Source organism: Cicer arietinum, chromosome 5 (assembly GCF_000331145.2).
Source record: "Cicer arietinum cultivar CDC Frontier isolate Library 1 chromosome 5, Cicar.CDCFrontier_v2.0, whole genome shotgun sequence".
Classification (NCBI taxonomy): domain Eukaryota; kingdom Viridiplantae; phylum Streptophyta; class Magnoliopsida; order Fabales; family Fabaceae; genus Cicer; species Cicer arietinum.
Window position 1 is genome coordinate 70,389,089 of NC_021164.2, and position 19,487 is coordinate 70,408,575.

At 31.3% G+C, this 19,487-nt stretch overlaps 3 protein-coding genes across 3 annotated transcripts in view; 1 reads left to right on the plus strand and 2 right to left on the minus strand.

Moving 5' to 3' along the window:
• The first annotated feature begins 7 nt into the window (after positions 1–7).
• On the plus strand, positions 8–4,512 carry LOC101505458 (auxilin-related protein 2-like). Its single transcript, XM_012716532.3, is given in 8 exon segments — positions 8–862; positions 864–1,284; positions 1,575–1,698; positions 1,805–1,902; positions 2,286–2,351; positions 2,776–2,865; positions 3,581–3,757; positions 3,987–4,512. Coding segments are annotated over 8 exon segments (1,719 nt in total). The 5' UTR covers positions 8–158; the 3' UTR covers positions 4,026–4,512.
• A 4,101-nt stretch (positions 4,513–8,613) lies between these two features.
• Positions 8,614–11,544, minus strand: LOC101498513 (amino acid permease 3-like). Its single transcript, XM_004502920.4, has 6 exons — positions 11,239–11,544; positions 10,123–10,356; positions 9,938–10,031; positions 9,644–9,858; positions 9,417–9,556; positions 8,614–9,336 (listed from the first exon to the last, which is right to left on the minus strand). The coding sequence occupies exons 1-6, from the start codon at positions 11,342–11,344 to the stop codon at positions 8,692–8,694; spliced, it is 1,434 nt and encodes a 477-aa protein (XP_004502977.1). The 5' UTR covers positions 11,345–11,544; the 3' UTR covers positions 8,614–8,691.
• Positions 11,545–12,326: 782 nt separating this feature from the next.
• Positions 12,327–19,487, minus strand: part of LOC101498858 (amino acid permease 2-like) — an 8,928-nt gene continuing 1,767 nt past the window's right edge. Inside the window, exons 3-9 of the mRNA XM_004502922.4 lie at positions 18,859–18,907; positions 18,654–18,754; positions 18,234–18,467; positions 16,932–17,025; positions 13,665–13,879; positions 13,397–13,536; positions 12,327–13,190 (exon numbers count right to left, since the gene is read on the minus strand). Coding sequence (XP_004502979.1) covers positions 12,546–13,190; positions 13,397–13,536; positions 13,665–13,879; positions 16,932–17,025; positions 18,234–18,467; positions 18,654–18,741 — 1,416 coding nt within the window. The 5' untranslated portion in view covers positions 18,742–18,754; positions 18,859–18,907 and the 3' untranslated portion in view covers positions 12,327–12,545. The remainder of the gene's footprint in view (positions 13,191–13,396; positions 13,537–13,664; positions 13,880–16,931; positions 17,026–18,233; positions 18,468–18,653; positions 18,755–18,858; positions 18,908–19,487) is intronic.

The window sequence follows — 19,487 nt, forward strand, 5'->3', positions numbered from 1 at the left end:
ATGGTACCAATTCCCCAACACCGAGGTCAAACACAAGTTCAAGTTGGACTAGAGATAAAGAATCAATTGAAAAATCATCTACGAGGAGTCCTGATAGACAGACACAAAACAAGATTCCTGTTGAACATGATCAGGAGTTTCATCAAACTCCATATAGCATGCCTACATATTCATCTGATTCTAATAGACCGGTAGTTGGCCGAAGGCCTACCTCCCCTTCAAATTTTAATGATGGTTTCAGACAGGTCAATGCTCGGGCAGATATGGCGCCAAAATATGAAGAAAAGTTTGTCTCAAATGGTGATATATGGCTGACGGTATCGGAGGTTCCTCTTTTTACACAACCAACTACTGCTCCACCACCTTCAAGACCACCTCCTCCCCGACCAGTTCATATCCCCAAGTCAGGAACAGGTTCACCAGCTTTTGCCAATGTCAGGAAGAAGGACAATGAATTTTCTTCTTCTTTCCCAAGTTCCGGTCAATTTTCTCAGGGTCCTAAATCTGCTCCAGCTGCAGCCAAGTTATCTTCCTCGTCACAGTTTGACGAACTTGAAAACTTTGCCATGGGCAGGAGCCGTGGTCATGATGGTGAACGTGAAAATGGTGTTCCCGATGAAGAATTAGAGATGAACTCAGCTTCTGCAGCTATGAAGGAAGCTATGGAGAGAGCTGAAGCTAAATTTAGGCATGTAAAGGAAGTTAGGGGGAGAGAGAATACAAAAAATTCTAGAAGCAAAGAAGCCGTGCATTTGGAGAAAGATGACAGAGCTGTGCTAGAGGAGAGAGGGAAGTTAGACCATGAGCGGCAGCAAAAGGAGATGGAGGAAATGGAGCAAAGAAGAATTGAGAGGGAAAGGGAGAAGAAAGAAAGGGAAAAAGCGTGAAAGAGCAGCTGCTGAAGCTCGTCAAAGAGCTGAGAAGGCTGCTGTTGACAAAGCTAATGCAGAAGCTAGAGTGCGTGCTGAAAGGGCTGCTGTTCAGAGGGCACAAGCTGAAGCCCGTGAAAGGGCTGCTGCTGAGGCAAAGGTAAGGGCTGAAAAGGCTGCTGCAGGGGCAAAGGAGAGAGAAGCAGGAGAACGAACTGCAGCGGCAAGGGCTGAAGCTGAAGTAAGAGTTAAAGCAGAACGTGCTGCTGTTGAAAGAGCTGCTGCGGAGGCTCGAGAAAGAGCTGCAGCTGCTGCAAGGATGTACCAGCAAAAAAATGAAAATGATCTTGAATCATTCTTCAGCATGGGTGGACGAGCTAACAGTGCTCCAAGGCCTCCTAGGTCTAGCTCTTCTGTGAGTACCAAGTCTTGTTAAACATTATTTATACTAAATTGGCCAATTCTTGGCTTTAATGTTTGGTCTCTTCACCATCATTTTATCCTAAAACCCGGTTGGAACTTATATTTAGTGAGTTGTGATTTTATTCTTTCCATTTTTATTTAAAATAAAAATGGAACATACAAAATTGGCAAGTTTAAAATGATTTCTTTTGTTTTAAAGGAAAAAAAGTGGGCCCATGCACCACACTCCACAGCATCATACTTTTTGCATTTCTTTAAAATTCTGCATCTCTTTGCTTTCAGGATTCTGTTTTTGATGCCCAATTTCAACCAAATGTAACCCGGAAATCTACAAGCGTGTCTTCAAACATAAAGAAGGCATCATCATCAACTAATATTGTGGATGATCTTTCCTCAATTTTCAGAGGTAGGATTGTGTGACAATATATTGTTATTGATGCAAAAGTTGTTTAATATTTTTTGGTCTCATATCTTACTTGGCTCTTTTATCCCCTTTCTTTTATGGTTTGAAGCTTCTCCCTCAGCTGGAGATTTTCTGGAAGTTGAAGGGGAAAGTGAAGAAAGACGAAAAGCCAGGTTGGAACGCCACCAGAGGGCTCAGGAGCGTGCTGTATGTTTTACTGTATTTGGTTCCTTAATTTGTTTGCTTCTTTGTTATTGATAGCAAAAGAAGGAAAATACTATACAGTTTTTGAATCAAACTGACATTGAGTTAATGTGGAAGTGTTGGGATAAAGAATAAAGAGGAGTTAGAGAAGGATAGAGAAATTAGTTTCGTACATTTGATATCTTGAAAGTGAAAGTAAAAACCTTGGAGAAGAGACTTCTCTCCTACTCTCATCCGCTCATTAATTTAAAGGAAAAATTTCTCTTCTCATTTCTTTCAATTTTCCAATTATTTTCCTACGATCCTAACTGGAAGTGTGTGCATTATTGAAGAATCTTTTCAAATTGTTTGTCTATTTACTTGTAACCATTATCATTTTATGCTAGGCAAAAGCATTGGCTGAGAAGAATCAACGTGACCTACAGATTCAAAGAGAGCAGTCTGAGAGACATGTAAGTAGTAACTTTTTCTGTTTTCCTTTTTATTTGTGACTGGGTGGTTTCTGCTCATACACTTGCATTGGGCTCATTACATGTACAAAGTATATATCTCTTTCATCCTGCCAATAAAACCAAAATAATCGCTTTCATACTTTTGATCCCAGCTTCCTGATTTCCTATTTTATTGTGTTTTGTGTGTCTATTGTTTATAGGTTACAATAGCATTTTCCCCAAGCTTGTAGGCCTTTGGTTTTTTCTTAAAATGGAACTTATCATCCATCTCTTGCTTGCCATTATATATTTAATGAAGGGATTTCTATATGTTGGATGATTGTGATTAGTTGTATGTTACGTCTTAGTTCTCCATTAATTTGCGTAGTTTTAAATGTCATGTGTTTTATTTTTACATCTAATTTTATCTAGGCATTATTTTCAGAGGCTTGCGGAAACACTGGATTTTGAAGTTAAGCGCTGGGCTGCAGGCAAAGAGGGGAATTTGCGTGCTTTACTCTCCAACTTACAATATGTATGTACTAAGTACTTTGTATAATGCCTAGGGTTTGTTGTCTTATGCTGTCTCTTATTATACTTTCTTTAAACAAAATGCTCGGTGCCAACTTTTAAGACAAATTTAATCCATATATATTACAGTGTAAAGAGTTTTGACACCGCCAGTAAATCATAACCATTAGATCATTAAGAATGTTTGACTTTAATCATAACTACTTCAAAAGTCGCAAAATGGTTGGTTGTAATGCATTGACAGAGTAAAATTTTTTACATTGACAATATATGAAAATTAAACTCTTTTAAGACATGTTTGAATTTTTTAATATTCTCTCGTTTGCTCATCTGATCATCTATTTATCTCCTACTGGCTAGAAGTGGATAGCGTACTAACTCTATTCAAAACTGATGTTATTAGATTTATTCCTCCTGTATATGTTATCCACATTATATTAGCACTTTGCAATCAGATAAGTACTAAATTAAGGTGCATTTTAAGTAAAAAAGCTAATAGAGCACTGCGGTGTTGTACTTATAATCCACAACGATTACAGTAAATTGAAATGAAGGAAAAAACAACTTGTTTCCATAAATGAATGCACACAGAAAAGTTCCTTCATGTGAATCTTGAAGCAGCCAAACAGTTCTGTAACTTGTAGTGTTTTTAAGGTGGTATTGCTTTTCTTCTATAATTTGTCTATTATGTTAACATCTCCTTCATGAATGATGGTCAGGTGTTATGGCCTGAATGTGGTTGGCAGCCAGTTTCTTTGACTGATCTTATTACAGCCGCTGCTGTTAAAAAGGCTTATAGGAAAGCTACATTGTGCATTCATCCTGATAAAGTGCAGCAGAAGGGTGCCACTCTTCAACAGAAATATATTGCAGAGAAGGTGTTTGATCTATTAAAGGTATTGTTTGAGCCCTTTTTATAGATTGCTTTCTACACTCCCTCTAATGAATGCTTTATATAGAAAGTAGTGATTGCCTGTGGAAAATAAAGATTAGGCTACTATTATCAACGTGTGGGTTTCACCACATGAGAATTTTGGGAGTTGGTGCCCGGATTAGATTATTTTGCTACTTACAAAATACTTCATTGCCTTCATTCTTGCCTAAAAGCTTGATCATTTATAACAGGAAGCATGGAATAAGTTAAACTCAGAGGAGCTTTTTTAATCTCTGATGAACTTCACAACTTCAGGGTAGTTTGTCTATGGACAGCCGATTCCATTTGGGGGAACAACAGCCCTATTTTAGCCACCTCTTCCATTGTCTAAATTGTTTTGATTGAAGTTATATTGCACCGATGGTGAAAAGTTGATTTCCTTGTTTGGTATGAGAATGCCTTAAGGTTATATTGGGGAGTAATATAAGCTATTATGGGGGGATGTTGGGTTTATATGGATGCATAAGAATGTTGCACGTTTTGTTGTAAAATATATTTTTGTGGGCGTCTAAGTCAATTTAATTCATTATTTCTGTAGAGTGAAAAGCTCATGAGAGATCTTTTTTGTTTTTTCCTTTCAATTTTACATTTTTACTATTTGTCTATTTGTGCTTTAGTACAATCTCAATGTATAATTGTATATTATACCCTCTTGTAAATGGACATTACAATGTGGTAACGTTCTAGTGTAATTGAGCTGACGTTCCATGGACCTTATCCATCCTCTTAAGCTAAATTTTACTGTTGATTTTTTTACGAAGTTGCCGATTTTTCTGAATTTATTTAATGGATTGTTGTACTTACTGCATTAATTGTGAATTTGTTGAATCAATTAACTTTCCTTTATTCATGTTCTTGTTTGCCAGATTTTGGGGATTTTTTTTACTACTAGGTTACATGCTACCATTGGTGCAATGAAGCTATTTCCCCCCAATTAAAAGTGAACTTTATTTTTTTAATTCATTTTTTGTCCCACTTTGTTCGTTTTCTTATAAATAGATTATTTGCATGGACAAATAGCACAACCAACCAAAAATGAGAATAAGAGAGGGAGATGAAATGGCCGCAGTCAACAACTCCGTCGGAGATGAAGGATGTTTGCAGTGCAGTTTACTAACATTAGATGGAAAAGATGAAGGATGTTCGCAATAGATCCATAAGGAAACGCCAAATTGCTGGACTGGTGGCATGGCGAATTAAGAGATGGAGCAAAATGGATGGTGCGACATGGTGGACGACTACAGAGGTGGGCAATGAGATGGCACGCTTTCAAGATGAGGGGATGGGATTTTTGGGAATGCGGTGGTGTTGTGTAGATTCGTCCGGTGTTTGCAACGCTGTCGTCCTTGAGAGTATTGGTGAAAGAAGTCTCGAACAAAGTGAGATTTTTTTATTTAAAAAACCTTTGCGTTGGATTGACTCAAGCTAACTAGACCTATTATTTTGTAAAAACCATTCAGTGTACGCCTTTAAAACTATAGTGTCAGCATGTTCGACGCTTAAACAAAAATGCAGAATGGACAAAATTTAACAAGCTAGCGTGGGTTTGGCCGACGCTAATTTGACAGTAATAGCATGAGTCGATGATCGTTGCTAACTTTCGAAGCTAATAGCTTGATTTTTGGTAGTACAAGCATCAGTTTCTAGTGGGATGTTTTTAGGGGAACGAGTTGGTAAGGGGGAGGAGTGTAGGCTGTCGCATCTTTAATTTGGTGATGACACTTTGATTGTAGGCGAGATAAGTTGGGTGAACATACAACTTTTAAGTCCATACTCATGCTGTTTGAATTGATTGCTAGGTTGAAAGTAAATTTTCATAAGAGTATATTGGTTGGTGTTAATGTAAGCAAGTATTGGTTAGAAGAGGTAGCGAGGGTTTTTAAATATCTTGGGATTCTGATTAGGAGAAATCTTAGGAAAAAGTCTTTTTGGGAATCTATTATTGGCAGGACTCGTGGAAGGTTATCTAGATGGTGGAATCGAAATCTTTTGTTTGACGGTTGCCTTGTCCTCTTAAAAGTTATCTTGGTTGCACTATTGATTTATTTCTTTTCATTCTTTAGATTTCATGTAGGTATTATTTCTAAAATTGAATCTATTTTAAAAGTTGTGTGTGTGTTAATGTGGGTGGATGAGGGGTGAAGAGCCTCAAAAAATTCATTTGATTAATTGCAAGAAGATTTGTCTTGAAAGAGAGAGATGAGGGTTGGTAGTGAGAAATCTATGAATCTTCAATTTAACTATGTTAGGCAAATGGTGTTGGAGGTTAAAGAAAGATCTGAGGGGAGGTTGTAGTTTGAGTGTTGAAATATAAATATGGATTGGAGGAGTTGATAAAGGGTTGTGGATTTTGTCCTAAGTCTAATTTGTGGTGGAGATATATTATGACTATTTTTAAGGAGGTGAGGGAGAGAAATGGTGTTGGTTTGGGAGTAATTTGTTAGGGAGGTGGTTGATGGTCTAAGTACTTCGTTTTGGAGGGATTTGTGGATTGGTGGAGTGGTTGATCAATGTACTTTTGGGATATGCTTTTGGCTTTGTCTAGTTACATTTAAAAAAATATTTTTATTTTAGATTAGTGTTTTTAGCATGTTTTTAAATTTTAGGTCGTAATTGAGTTCTAATGTTATTATTTGCATATTGACTCTTGTTCGCTCTGTAGATCATAACTTGAACTCTGAATATTAGATTGATGTGTGCAATTATGCGTTGGAAAGCTAAGATTCATATTTACAACTTTTATGTTGGCACAAAAGCCCAATTTTGAACTTTATTGGGTCTAAACTGCTGATTATGTGATCTGAATTTTTTGTAATAATTTTGTGGCATACCACTTGTTTTAAAGCTCAAAACGAGTACTATATATTTTTAGTTTTAGTTTTATTTTTAGTAAGGAGCATTCTGTTTTTCGATACAATATAGAGTTTTTTCTTCTTGTTATTTTCATGAAAGGCTAAATTCTCAAGATTAATCCACTGTTTTGGAATTTCACGAAGACTTTGAGGTTTCTTGATGTGAATTTGAGTGTTTCCATATGATTTGAAGGATCTAATCAAATGATATTTTCAAATAAAGTACCAAATAAAATGGAGAACACAAAGAAGAAAATATGGAGAAGGAATGAAATGGTAAAAATCGCCACACTCCACAACAAGGAATGATAAGATCAAGGTAAAATCACCACAAGAGTAGGAGGCTCTTGATAAGATCCAAATTTGGTTCAAAGAAGAATCCTATAGAGCATTTCTCTAGTCTCAGAGTAAGTGTTTTCTTCTTTCAAAAAGTCTTCATATTTATTACAATAAAAAGACATATATAGCCTAACACAAAATAACATGGTACTTAGACTACACACAACTAATGACATTATGCATAAGCTACCAAATATTTAGGCACACACACAAGTCAACATAATTCCTAATTATAAGGTATGATTATTACATCCCAAAATTAAAATTAAGTCTTAAGTTATTTCTATGACCAAAAGATTAATATAATGTGGATCAATCTTTTCATAGGTCTTAAGACTAAGAAAATTAACAATTTGTTTCTCTAATTGTTCTTTTAGCTTCATAGCCTTCCCTCTAGTCAATGGTCCTTCTGCTCATAATTCTTGAAGCTCATTAGCCTTCATGTAGGGTTCGTCCACATCATGAAGTGAAGAGAATTCTCTACACTTGTTCCTAGAGTGTTCGATGTTTTTTAGTGAAGTGTGAAAGTTTATCATACTGTGTGTTCAAGACAAGTGCATCAACATATTTTTTTTTTCTTTCTAATTTAGTATCGAGATAAATTTGTAATTATTTAAATTGCGTGCATTTAGTCTATCTAGAGTGTTCAAAATAAGATAATATTTAACAATATTGCTTTTGATTTGACAGAAGTGGTAGAACGCATTAAGATTCTATCGTGGTGGTGGATTAAAAAAAAATAACAATAACTATAGAGTTATGTTAATGGTTAACCAATTTATTGGTTTGCTTGAGTTGTAGGGTGTAAGGGGTTGCCTAATTTTTGAATTGTATATTCTGTATATAACATCTTTGTAAATTTGGTTTCATTTTTGATTCGGCTTGTACTAAGAATTGAGTTTATTTATATATATTTATATCTCTTTAGTTTTTTTTTAAAATAAAAAAAAAAACGTTCACGTTGTAATGAAAACGGTTTCCAAAAAATTTCATATGTATTTTGGGCTATGTATTTTTATTTTGGTTTTAGTGGTTGATTTTTTTATAATTTTTTTATCATGGGAGAGGGTAGTATCACAATGGTTATAGTCATCTGTTTTTAGATTCGTGTACCAAACTAAACAACAATATAATTACTTTAAATTAAATATTTCTTATTATTTTATAGTCTAATTTATCAACTTTGTGACTTGGTTTATTACCTAAACATTTTTATTTTGAATATATGTTGCTAGTATATTTATATTTACAAATATAAGTTATTAGCTCTTACCAATAAAAACAATTAAATGTAAATGTAAATTTAATTTAATTCAGAAATTTGAGAGTATATAATTTTGTACCTATATTAGTTATCATTTTATTTAATAAATGCCATCATTTATATTAAAATAAGCAATTATAGATAAAAATATTTGTGCGTCGCACTTAGACTAGTTTGGTTCAAGCTGGCTTTGACAAAAGTGATAAGGGATAAGTTTTTGTCCAAATCATAATTTGAACTTCAATAAAAAATAAACTGAATATGCAGTAATTTTCTATGTTCTTTTTCATTTATTTAGTTTATACATTAATTTAGTTAAATATATAATTTGAATATTCTAACTCTAAATACAATATACACAATTATATATTCATAAAAAAAATATATACACAGTTATATACAAACCACTAATTTTATAATATCTAAGGAGGCAATAGAGGTTCAATATTCTGAGCTGAATGGTTTGTATTTCTTTAAGTCATTCACTATACTGGCGATTGAGCCAATAGCAGCAATAGCTGATACTAAAAAGCATAAAAAACTCATGAGTTTTAGACAAACCCATTTAAAACTCCATTTTGAGATATGCTTCTGCAAGATATACATCTCCACTGGAAAATAAACTGTTAAAGGCCAAAACCCCACTGCTCCAAGTAATCCCAAAACATCATTGAAGAAAGGAATCAACATTGCAATAAAAGTGGTTATGATAACAAATACTGTTCTCCAAACTAATCTAAATAGATTTAGATTGTAAGGACCAAAACCAGGAATAGGAATTTTGTGATCCACATTTGTTTGGGGCCATTTTGTTGTTGCATTTTTCTCAATGAATGCAAAAACAGGTTGAACATAAACTTGATATGCTCCAACAAGGTGAATAACGACCGCGGCATTCGCAACATCGATGAGCCAAGCTGGATTGTATAAATCAAATCCTGTGAGCAAGTTCCCTGGTGCTTCTCCTCCAAATGCAGCATAGCCCATACAACCACAGAGCATGTAAAATGTTGTCGTCACAGCTACACTTAATATTGTTGCCTTCTTCATTGTTTTTACTTCTGATGGTGGATTTTTTATAGTATCCTGTTTTGTACAAAAATTATATATAATTATTTAGTTTATGTCACAAGATTCTACTGATTTCTTAATATTTAAACATATACCTGAACTTCAATCAGAATTTGTGCGTATGAATAAGCAAATGCTATGTCACCAAGAGCTTGGAAAATTCCCCATACTTTTTTTGTTGTTGACACAACTCCAATGCTTCCTCCTTTGATAGTACCTTTGAAGGTACCGTTTTCTGTTAAATCAATTACAATCGTCAGATCATTAAAATAAAAAAAATAATGATTGTGATGTATTTACAGATATAGATTAGGTTAATTACTTGCAACTTGGGAAATAGCGAGAAATACACCAATTAATGAATATGCGAAAGACATGACTGCTGCAATTACAGAGAGCCACCATGTTTCATGAAAATCTGGAATTTGAGAAAAGAAAATTTCAATGACTCCAAAACCGATCATGTATGGGTTGCTTGAGACGTGACATGTGCCTTTTCCTCCTGACGAATGGAGACAACTAGACCTTATTATTGCCCTGTCACCCAAAATCCATTAACAATAATCCAAATCCTAATTTTACATTCTTCCAAATTGAAAATAATAATTGAACTCACATTATGCTAATAGGAGCTGCAATTGTGTATCCTATAGCACTTCCATAAAGATATATGTATTGAATTATTCCACAAACCGTCGTATTGTACCCGCCTGCAAAATGTGTATGTGTATGGTGAATTGGTGATATAATATTATTGTCAAAAATGTGTTTATGTATATGTTTACATACATACATACATACCAAGAATGTTGCCAACTGCATCTACAAAAGTATAATTTCTCTTTCCAAAGAAAGGATCACCACAACGATAACACTGAGATAGCATAGATGAAGTGCACAAAGTGATGAAGCTGAAAAGGATCATGACTACAGGGCCAGCAATCCAACCCAATTGTGCAATGGCCCATGCTAAGGATAATACCCCAGATCCAATCACTGCTGTTATTATATGAGAGCTTGTAGTCCAAACGGTTCCTGAAAATTATATGTCTTAAACTTTCATTACTAGTTACTACTTTTTATTTTTTATAGAAGGATGATAAATATAGTATAAAACTCATGTACACAATTGAGATGATTGGAATTTGAACTCAGTAAAGATGTCTAAGATAATAATATTTTCATTTATCTATTGAGTTAAATCTTATGGATATTTAATACTTTTTTAATTATTTAGTAAAAATTAGACCAAAAAAACTTGAAATTAATCTATTTTTGGGCTTTTTTTTTTCAACAAATTAATATCTAACATTATCGTCATCTGGATTAATGTATTTAAGTTTATTTAGTTATACAAATTAATTTCATTGTCATATTTGTTCTAAGAAATATGACAATAAATATTTGTGAAATTATTTAAGAAAACTTGTAAAAAGGACTTATGACATGTTAATATACTTTTTTAAACTAATATTTATTATCTCTCAAGATAAATTATAAAAATAATTTGTAGTTTAAATATAAAAATAATTTAATTTAATTTAATTGTCTTTTATCACATAAATAGTTTATATATAAACATTTATATTCATATGATAAATGTTTGATGAAGTTGTATATGAAAAAATAGGATTACAACAACGAAATTAAAAATAATTTTTGTTTTTATTTCTAATTACTTTAATTTGTAATTCATTAATTTTAATAGTGAATCTACAAATGTTGTCATTTGTTATTATTTTATGTACGAAGACAAAAAAAAGTTGACAACAAATGTTCACGTAATGAACTCATGAAACTCACATACAATCTCATATGTGTACGTATCATCTTTTTTTTATTTGATCAGATTTGTGTATCATCCAATACTACAATCAAGAAATAAAATTAATGTAAAAACATATAATAAATTTGTACCAGTTCGTTTAGGACGTCCATCATCGTCGTATTCGGAATTAGGTTGTGAATTAGAGATACCATCTATGATATAGTTTGGGTTGGTTTCGGAAATGTCATCATCCATAATTAATAAGATATCATACACCAAAATGTAACATAATAATTGGCAGAATAATATTGATTGATAATAATAATAATCTCGTTTTGTTCATCCCAACAATTGATTCGGTTGTGTTCATAGGTCTCAGAACAAACAAACTATACAACATGCATGAAAGGAAGAGATTTATTTGAATAATAACAAAATGCACCACGTGAGCTACACTGCATACGTTGACACAAATTAAGTCATAGGACGATAATAGTTGGTATTTATAGGAAGCACGTTGAAACACTTTTCTACTCCTTTCTTTTTTAGTCCTTTTTATAAGAAATAACTAAAATATAATTTGGTCTATAAAAACAAAAATGATTTATTTGATTAACAAGAGTTGATGTATATAATCCATAAAATGAACAAATATATTAATTTTTATTAATCAAATTAAAATTTATTGTCTTTTATAAAAATGACCAAAAATAGTATTTTTAATATTTATTTTTGTGGACAAATATTTTATATTAACTATTTGTCAGTCTTGATTCATTAGTCATCATGTTACGTTACGAGGATAATTAGATTTCTATATACATAATTAATTGATTTGAATTTAAATATGAGTCAATTAATGTCAATAATAACCGATTTAAGAATAATAGAAACTCTAATTAATCATTATTCTATTTAAAAGTTATGGTCTTCAATATGTCGAAAAATATCAAAAAGTATGTTGTCTCTTCTTTCAAATTGAATAGTATTTAAGATATAAGAGGTCGAAGTTGAGGAAGAACTACAATCAACTCCGTTTCTCTTTAAATGATCAACAATAAAAGATTATTTAAGATTATCTTAAAAAAATAATTAACTATGAATTTAAATATTCCTAAAACTAGCTTGACATGTCGTGTATATGTAATTAATAAATTAATTGCAACAGTGCCTTCATTGAATTTTTAAGAGAGTTGCTCACTTAAAAATTCTCCAAAGTAAATTCCAACCGTACCATGCTCATATGTTTACCCCATTCCATTTTCTCCCAATCATTCAAATCCTAAATTTGCTCCTAAAAAAAGGGGAGAGCTATACATTTAAAGATACTAAGAAAAGGATAATATATATTTAACTAGCACTATTATTCAATAGATAATCACACACAAACCACACTATTAATCACTGCTAGTTGCTTACTACACCACCAAATTAGACAGTAAATATTGAGTGAATTTCAATAGTTAATTGAGAATGGTTTGAAGTTCTTAAGATCAAGCACAATACTTGCCACTGATCCAATACCAGACACAATTGATACTATCAAACACACAAAACTTAAACTTTGCATACAGATCCATCTATGGCTCCATTTTCTGACCTTCATCTGTTTGATATACATCTCCACTGGAAAATAAACTGTTAAAGGCCAAAACCCAATTGATCCAATTACTCCCAATATATCGTTGAAAAACGGAATCAACATAGCTATAATCGTCGTGGTGATCACAAATATTGTCCTCCAAATGAATCTAAATAAATTTAGATTGTAAGGACGAAAACCAGGAATAGAAATTTTGTATTCTTGGTTTATTCTTGGCCATCTTTTGATAGCCCCTTTTTCGATGAAGGCGAGGAGCGGTTGCGAATATACTTGGTATGCTCCAACGACATGAATTACAATAGCTGCATTAGCAATATCAACGAGCCAATATGGATTATAGAAACCAAATCCAGTGAGCAAGTTCCCTGGTGCTGTGTCTCCAAATGCTGCATAACCAGTCATGCCACAAAGCATATAAAATGTTGTTGTCACACCTATACTTATCTTTGTGGCTTGCTTCATTGTTTTTACTTCAGATGGTGGACTTTTTATGGTATCCTGTTGAATTATATTTTGAAATTAGATTTATATCAGAAAAAAGACATGCGCTAGTGTAAACTAATTTTACACTGACAACCAACAACAATCATTGACTTTGCTATATCACCATATTATTGTAATTGCGTGATAAAATAATGGAACAATCAATGATTCCATGGTACGGATTAATACATTAGTTTTGAACATACAAAAGGTATACTTACTTGAATTTCAATGAGGATTTGAGAATATGAATAAGCAAAGGCCATGTTACCAAGAGATTGGAAAAATCCCCATGTTTTTTGGGCTTTTGTCACAGTTCCAATGCTTACTCCTGTGAGACTACCCTTGAAGGAACCATTTTCTGTTTTATTAGAATCATTAATTAATTAATTAATTAGAAAAATGAAAATCAGGCAATGAATATTGTTTTTTAAAATCTAAAATATGGAGTGTTATTATGAAATGAATTAAAGTAGGAATTAATGTAACCTGCAATTTTGGCAATTGCAAGAGCAAGGCTAATTAAGGAATAGGTGAAAGACATGATTGTTGCAACTATTGAGAGCCACCACATTTCATGAAAATCAGGAATTTGAGAAAAGAAAATTTGGATTACTCCAAAACTGATCATGTATGGATTGCTTGAAATTTGACATGGATCTTTTCCTCCTGAGGAATGGAAACAGTCAGACCTTTTTATTGCCCTGTCTCAGACAAAACCAATTCAATTAAAACAAACATCAACCATAATCAAACTAGACACACTTTATTTTTATTTTAAAAACAATAAAAAAAAAATACATGTTTAAATTTTAATATATTCAATTTTTACTTTATATTGACTTTATTTATTGATTTATTTTAAAGTACCTTAGAGCACTGCAAGACCCTAAAAACAATGTAGTAGATTTTAATAAATACATTAATCAATATATAACTACAGCTATTTTTATCATTCATTTCCCAAATTTTTAATTAATATTTATTTTTTTCTAAACAAAACTAACTATATTGAAATATTTGCAAATCTGTTAAGACTGAATGCATAACAAGACTTTCATTGATCTCGAACAGTTCATATATATAGAGCTCAGTTTTACAATAACAGAAAAAACTACAAAACTAACCAACCGAAGCTTTTACTTGTCTAACAAGTAAAAGCCCAAAATAATGCAAGGCCCAAACCAAACTACTTGATTATACAGCATTCCCTCCCTTAAACTAATCGTGGATGCATAGAATACACAATCAGTTTAGCTTTTGGCATTTCTATTACTCCAAGTTGTTTTCGAAATTTCTCAAAAGAATCAATCTTCAATGGCTTGGTGGATATATCAGCAAGCTGATCCTTTATGCCACAATGAATGAGATCTACAACTCCACACGTCTCTAAAAAAATGATGCAACACAACCCAGGCATCTACTCGAACCCGTCTCAATTTGGGCGGGGAAAATTCGCTTTGATCCCACAAGGGTCCACGTTTTCCCGAAATTAAAACTCGGGAGTGGCGACGGATTTGGGGTGTTCATATAGACTCTGCCCCTGCACTCGAACTCGTCTCGTTAGTAATATTATTGTCATTTTTAAATTTTATATACATATATATATATATATATATATATATATATATTCAATATATTTAATTATTATAAATATGATTTTAATATTTATATATTTAATAAATATATTTAATAATCTTCTCTCTATCAAAAATTTGATTTTAATATTTTTTAATTTTAATGCCATCAACAATAGTAGTTCCTCATCAGTTTCTCCAGCATAATGTGCCTCTTTCTCCCACTCAGAACATTCATTCCTGTAATGTCCATGTTTATGACACTTGAAGCATTCCACAGTCGCACGTTTTTGTCTACTTCTACCCCTACCTCTTCCTCTATATCCACCTCTAACTCCATGATCACTTTTTTCATCTACAACTACTTTCAAAGCTTGTTTCTCTCCACGTTTTTCTGAAATTTTTACTCATGAACAACCAATGAGCTCCGAAGCTCATCAATAAAAAGTGTTTCAGTATCCTTTGACTCCTCTATTGAACATACTATGTAGTTAAATTTTTCAGTCAATGATTAATCAATGCATTTGGACACATGTTTCTAACTTTGTACTGTGAAATTTTGAAAGTGTTTTTCAGTCTAAGATTAGTTTTTTAGCATATTTCTAAACTTTGTGACAAAATTGAGTTTTAATGTAATTATTTGCATATTGATATTTGCTCGCTCTGCAGGCCATAACCTGAGCCGTAGATATCGGATTGACACGTGAGAGTAGGTGCTGAAAAGCTAAGAGTTAGAGTTACAACTTTTATGTCAGAGAAAAAGTCCAATTTGAAACTTTACTTTGTCAAAACTATTGATTATGTGACTTGAGCTTTGATATTAATATTTAGTATCGGGTCACTTGCTTTTCATCCTAGAGCTTTTAGAGCCCAAAATGATTACTACATATTTTAATTTTTTAGTAAGTCAGGATCGGTTAGAAACAATACAGAGTTTTCTTATTTTTTGATTGCTTAATTCAAATGTCAATAAAGTTGATAATTTGGATCGACAGAATTCGGTTTTTAAATTAATGAATTGTAGTTTTCGACGTTTGATCATTAATCATAATACATCGATTACTGTGAATTTGTGATGCTTGATTCGGTCAATGAAACAGAATTCACATAGAGTTGATTTACGTTTGTTTGATCAATTCAATAATCAGTTGATTAGTCGTGTCAGATTAGAGGTTCCAAATTAGAGTTGTCGTAATTCATTCCGAACCTAAATTCAAAACCCTTCCTTATTTTATTTTTTAATCAATTTTAAGCTACGTTTTTTATTACTTGTATTTGACCTATAGGAGAACAATGATCTTAAAATATTTTCAACTAACAGCACCATTTGACATCTTTTTACCGTTAATTCTCATTTTATTTGTAACACTCATAACACGAGAAAAAAAAAAATAATGATTTTCTCTCCTAATTTAATTTCTAAAGTTTCAAAATCGTTTCTTAGAACTTGCAAAATTGATCTCTTTACCCTAGCATTGGCTGATACTTCTTTTTCATTTGTTAAGAGGTACCTTTTTCAATAATTGTCTCCAAGATTGCTCTATCAATTGCTTGGAACGGATAATTTTTTGCCTTTAAATCCTGCAGCTTCAACTCATCCAAACGTTTCTTTTGTGCTTCATCCAACACACACCACTCCTTCAACAGGTTCTTCATAGCTTGATAGTTGATTCGATGAGAGTCTAAAACTCTTTGGATCTCAGAAAATTCTCCATCATCATGCTCCAATGATCATAATGACCATCAAATCGTGGGATTGCTAGTTGTACAAATGCTCCTTGGTGCTCCTTTGACATTCTTCAATTCTTGAGATCAATGAAGTGACAACCCTAAAAACTACAAAGCTAACAAACTAACCAACTGAAGCTTTGGGAGTTTTTTTAATTTAAATATAATTTTTTACATTCAACTGAAATCCATCCAAATCTGATTTCAATATATGTAAAACTGATTAATGCTTGTTCTTGTTGTTGACTAAAAAAATAATTCTAATGTTTTTTACCTAAAAATCCTAATAGCATACTTATCTAAAAGTTAATTTAATTCTTAATTTATCACTTCTAAATATATATTTTTATAAAAACATGCAATTTATATGGCTTGACACGTATAGGAAAAAAAATGCAATTTCTAAATATTAATTGATATGTGAAAAGATATAGTAAGTTTGATCACTCACATCATACTAATGGCACCAGCAATTGTGTATCCTATAGCAGTTCCGTATAGATTTACGTACTGAACTATCCCACAAAGGGTATCATTGAAACCGCCTGCATAATGCATTAGGATAAATGTTAATTATCTGTTTTTATAAAAAATCATAATTTCTCATTTCCATTTTTTTTTTTCAAACACACTATACACATATAAATAGTACATAACACAATATTAACTGGCACTAACTCTTTTTTCAACGCTGATTCTCTTATTATATGAAATCCATATGAATTCTAGCACTTTAAAAAAATGTCCCACAAAAAATGACGGAAACATAGTGTATATCAGTATCACCCATCATAGCACATGTCCCATCAATGAGGATTTCAATTTTCTTTTTTATGACATAAATTATATAATAAAATCAGAGTGAATATTTTGTTGAATTAAATATTTAATCCCTACGACTTTTTAAATTTAGTTATTAAATATTTTTACTCATTCGTAATCTCTATTTTAATTTTATAACTAAATTTTATTATTCAATTGTGATATCTATTTTGATTATATGAACATTTGTTATGAACTAAAAATATTATTTTTTTTATATATAAAAAATATTAAAAAGATTAAAAGTGAATAAAAGAAATTTAAAAATTAAAATTATTTGATATTTTTTTTATTATAAATATAATTTTAAGATTACAACATAAACAATAAAATATGTAAGACTGTGTATTGCTAACTCTACTCGACTTTAAAATGATAAATGTTAATTTTACAAACTTACTAATTATTAGTCTTGATCTACATATTAAAGGAGTTAAAAAGTTTCATAAAAAAGAAAGTCTCTAAAATTAAAAATCTTAAAATTTTGTAGATTTAATGGAATCTATCGGTCCACCCTTTTTTTAAAAAAAAATATTTTATGAGAAATAAACTTTTTTTATTTTTTCTTCAAAAATTTTGAATAAAAAATAATTTATAACTTTTTTATTCGAGAAGATAAAAATCCGATTTTTTTCAAAAAAAAAAATTGATTTTTCTCACAAATTTTCGAAAAACAATGTTTTAGAAATTTTTTTAAAAGAAATAAATTTCAAAATTTCTTTTAAAAAAATTTGAACTAACAAAATACTCAACCTATAAACTTTCCACTTAAACCTACATAAAATAATAAGTTAACATTTAAAAAAAAATTATTTCAACATAATACTAACATTAAGAGTTTAGTAGAGAATATTTTAGATGGGGATTTGAACTTTAGATTTTTTAGACAGCCGTACAACTGTTTATTATTTTGATATAATAATAAAAATACCTAGGATGGTGTGAACAGCTTCCATGAAAGTATAGTTCCTCTTTCCGAAATTAGGATCGCCATGTCGATAACAATCAGCTAGAAGTGCTGAAGTATACCAAGTAATGAGACTGAATATAAGCATAACTGTAGGACCAATTATCCAACCCATTTGAGCTATGGCCCATGCCAATGACAACACACCAGTTCCTAATACAGCTGTTATTATGTGCGAACTTGCAGTCCATACCGTTCCTGTCACATTTTTATTTTAATTAACAAAACACGCACACACTTTTCTCCTTTTTCACACTATTACATCAAATAATGAATAAATCAAATGTAACCTAATAAACTCATTCAAAAATTATATGAGAAAGAATTATCCTATTTTTATTAAATTAATTCATGTATAGTGTGAATGAATGAATGAATTTGTACCTGTTCGTTTAACACGGTCGTCATCGTCGTATAATTTGGTGTCAATGTTGGAAGAGACAACTTCTATAGAGTGCGCCTCCTCCCCCATAAGGTTGTTTGTTCTGAGAGATTGTTTTCAAAAATCATTTATGAAAGAGATGCAGACAAAATATAATAATACAGTAGTAATAATTGAGAAAAATATTATTTAGTAAGAATTAATAACCTCGTTGTCGTTTTGTTGGTGCCGTCAATTAGATTGCATATCAACGGATCTGAGAAGTGAGGAAACAGAAGAAAAGAATCAGATTTGTACAAACCACAACGAAAGCTGCGCAATATTATTCACAAAATAAATATAGTTACATTTATACTTATACAACCATAATAATGATGTGAAATTGGAAGCTATATTTTATAAAGGTTTTTATTGAATTTTATTTTAGGCAATCAATTTTGCGGGTTTTTTTTTTCAATATCCTATTTTTTAAAAAAAATTACTAAAATATTTCATTTTTAAAATTATATATTAAAATATATTATTTTTATATTTACTTATAATTCGTCTTCGTAAATAGTGAGTTTTCTAAACTCGCGTTTGCAAATGCGACTTCCTTAAAGAATTTAAAAAAAATATATTTTTTTTAAATTAATAAATATATATATATATATATATATATATATAATTAATATAATTCATAACAAGACACAAATACAAATTTTAATTTACATAAATTGACTAGAGTTCTCTGAAATATTTGGACAATGTTTTTTTAGTACGACTAATTAACTATTTTATAGACATTTTTTCTATTTTTTTAACAAATATATATATAATTCATTCATAAAAACATT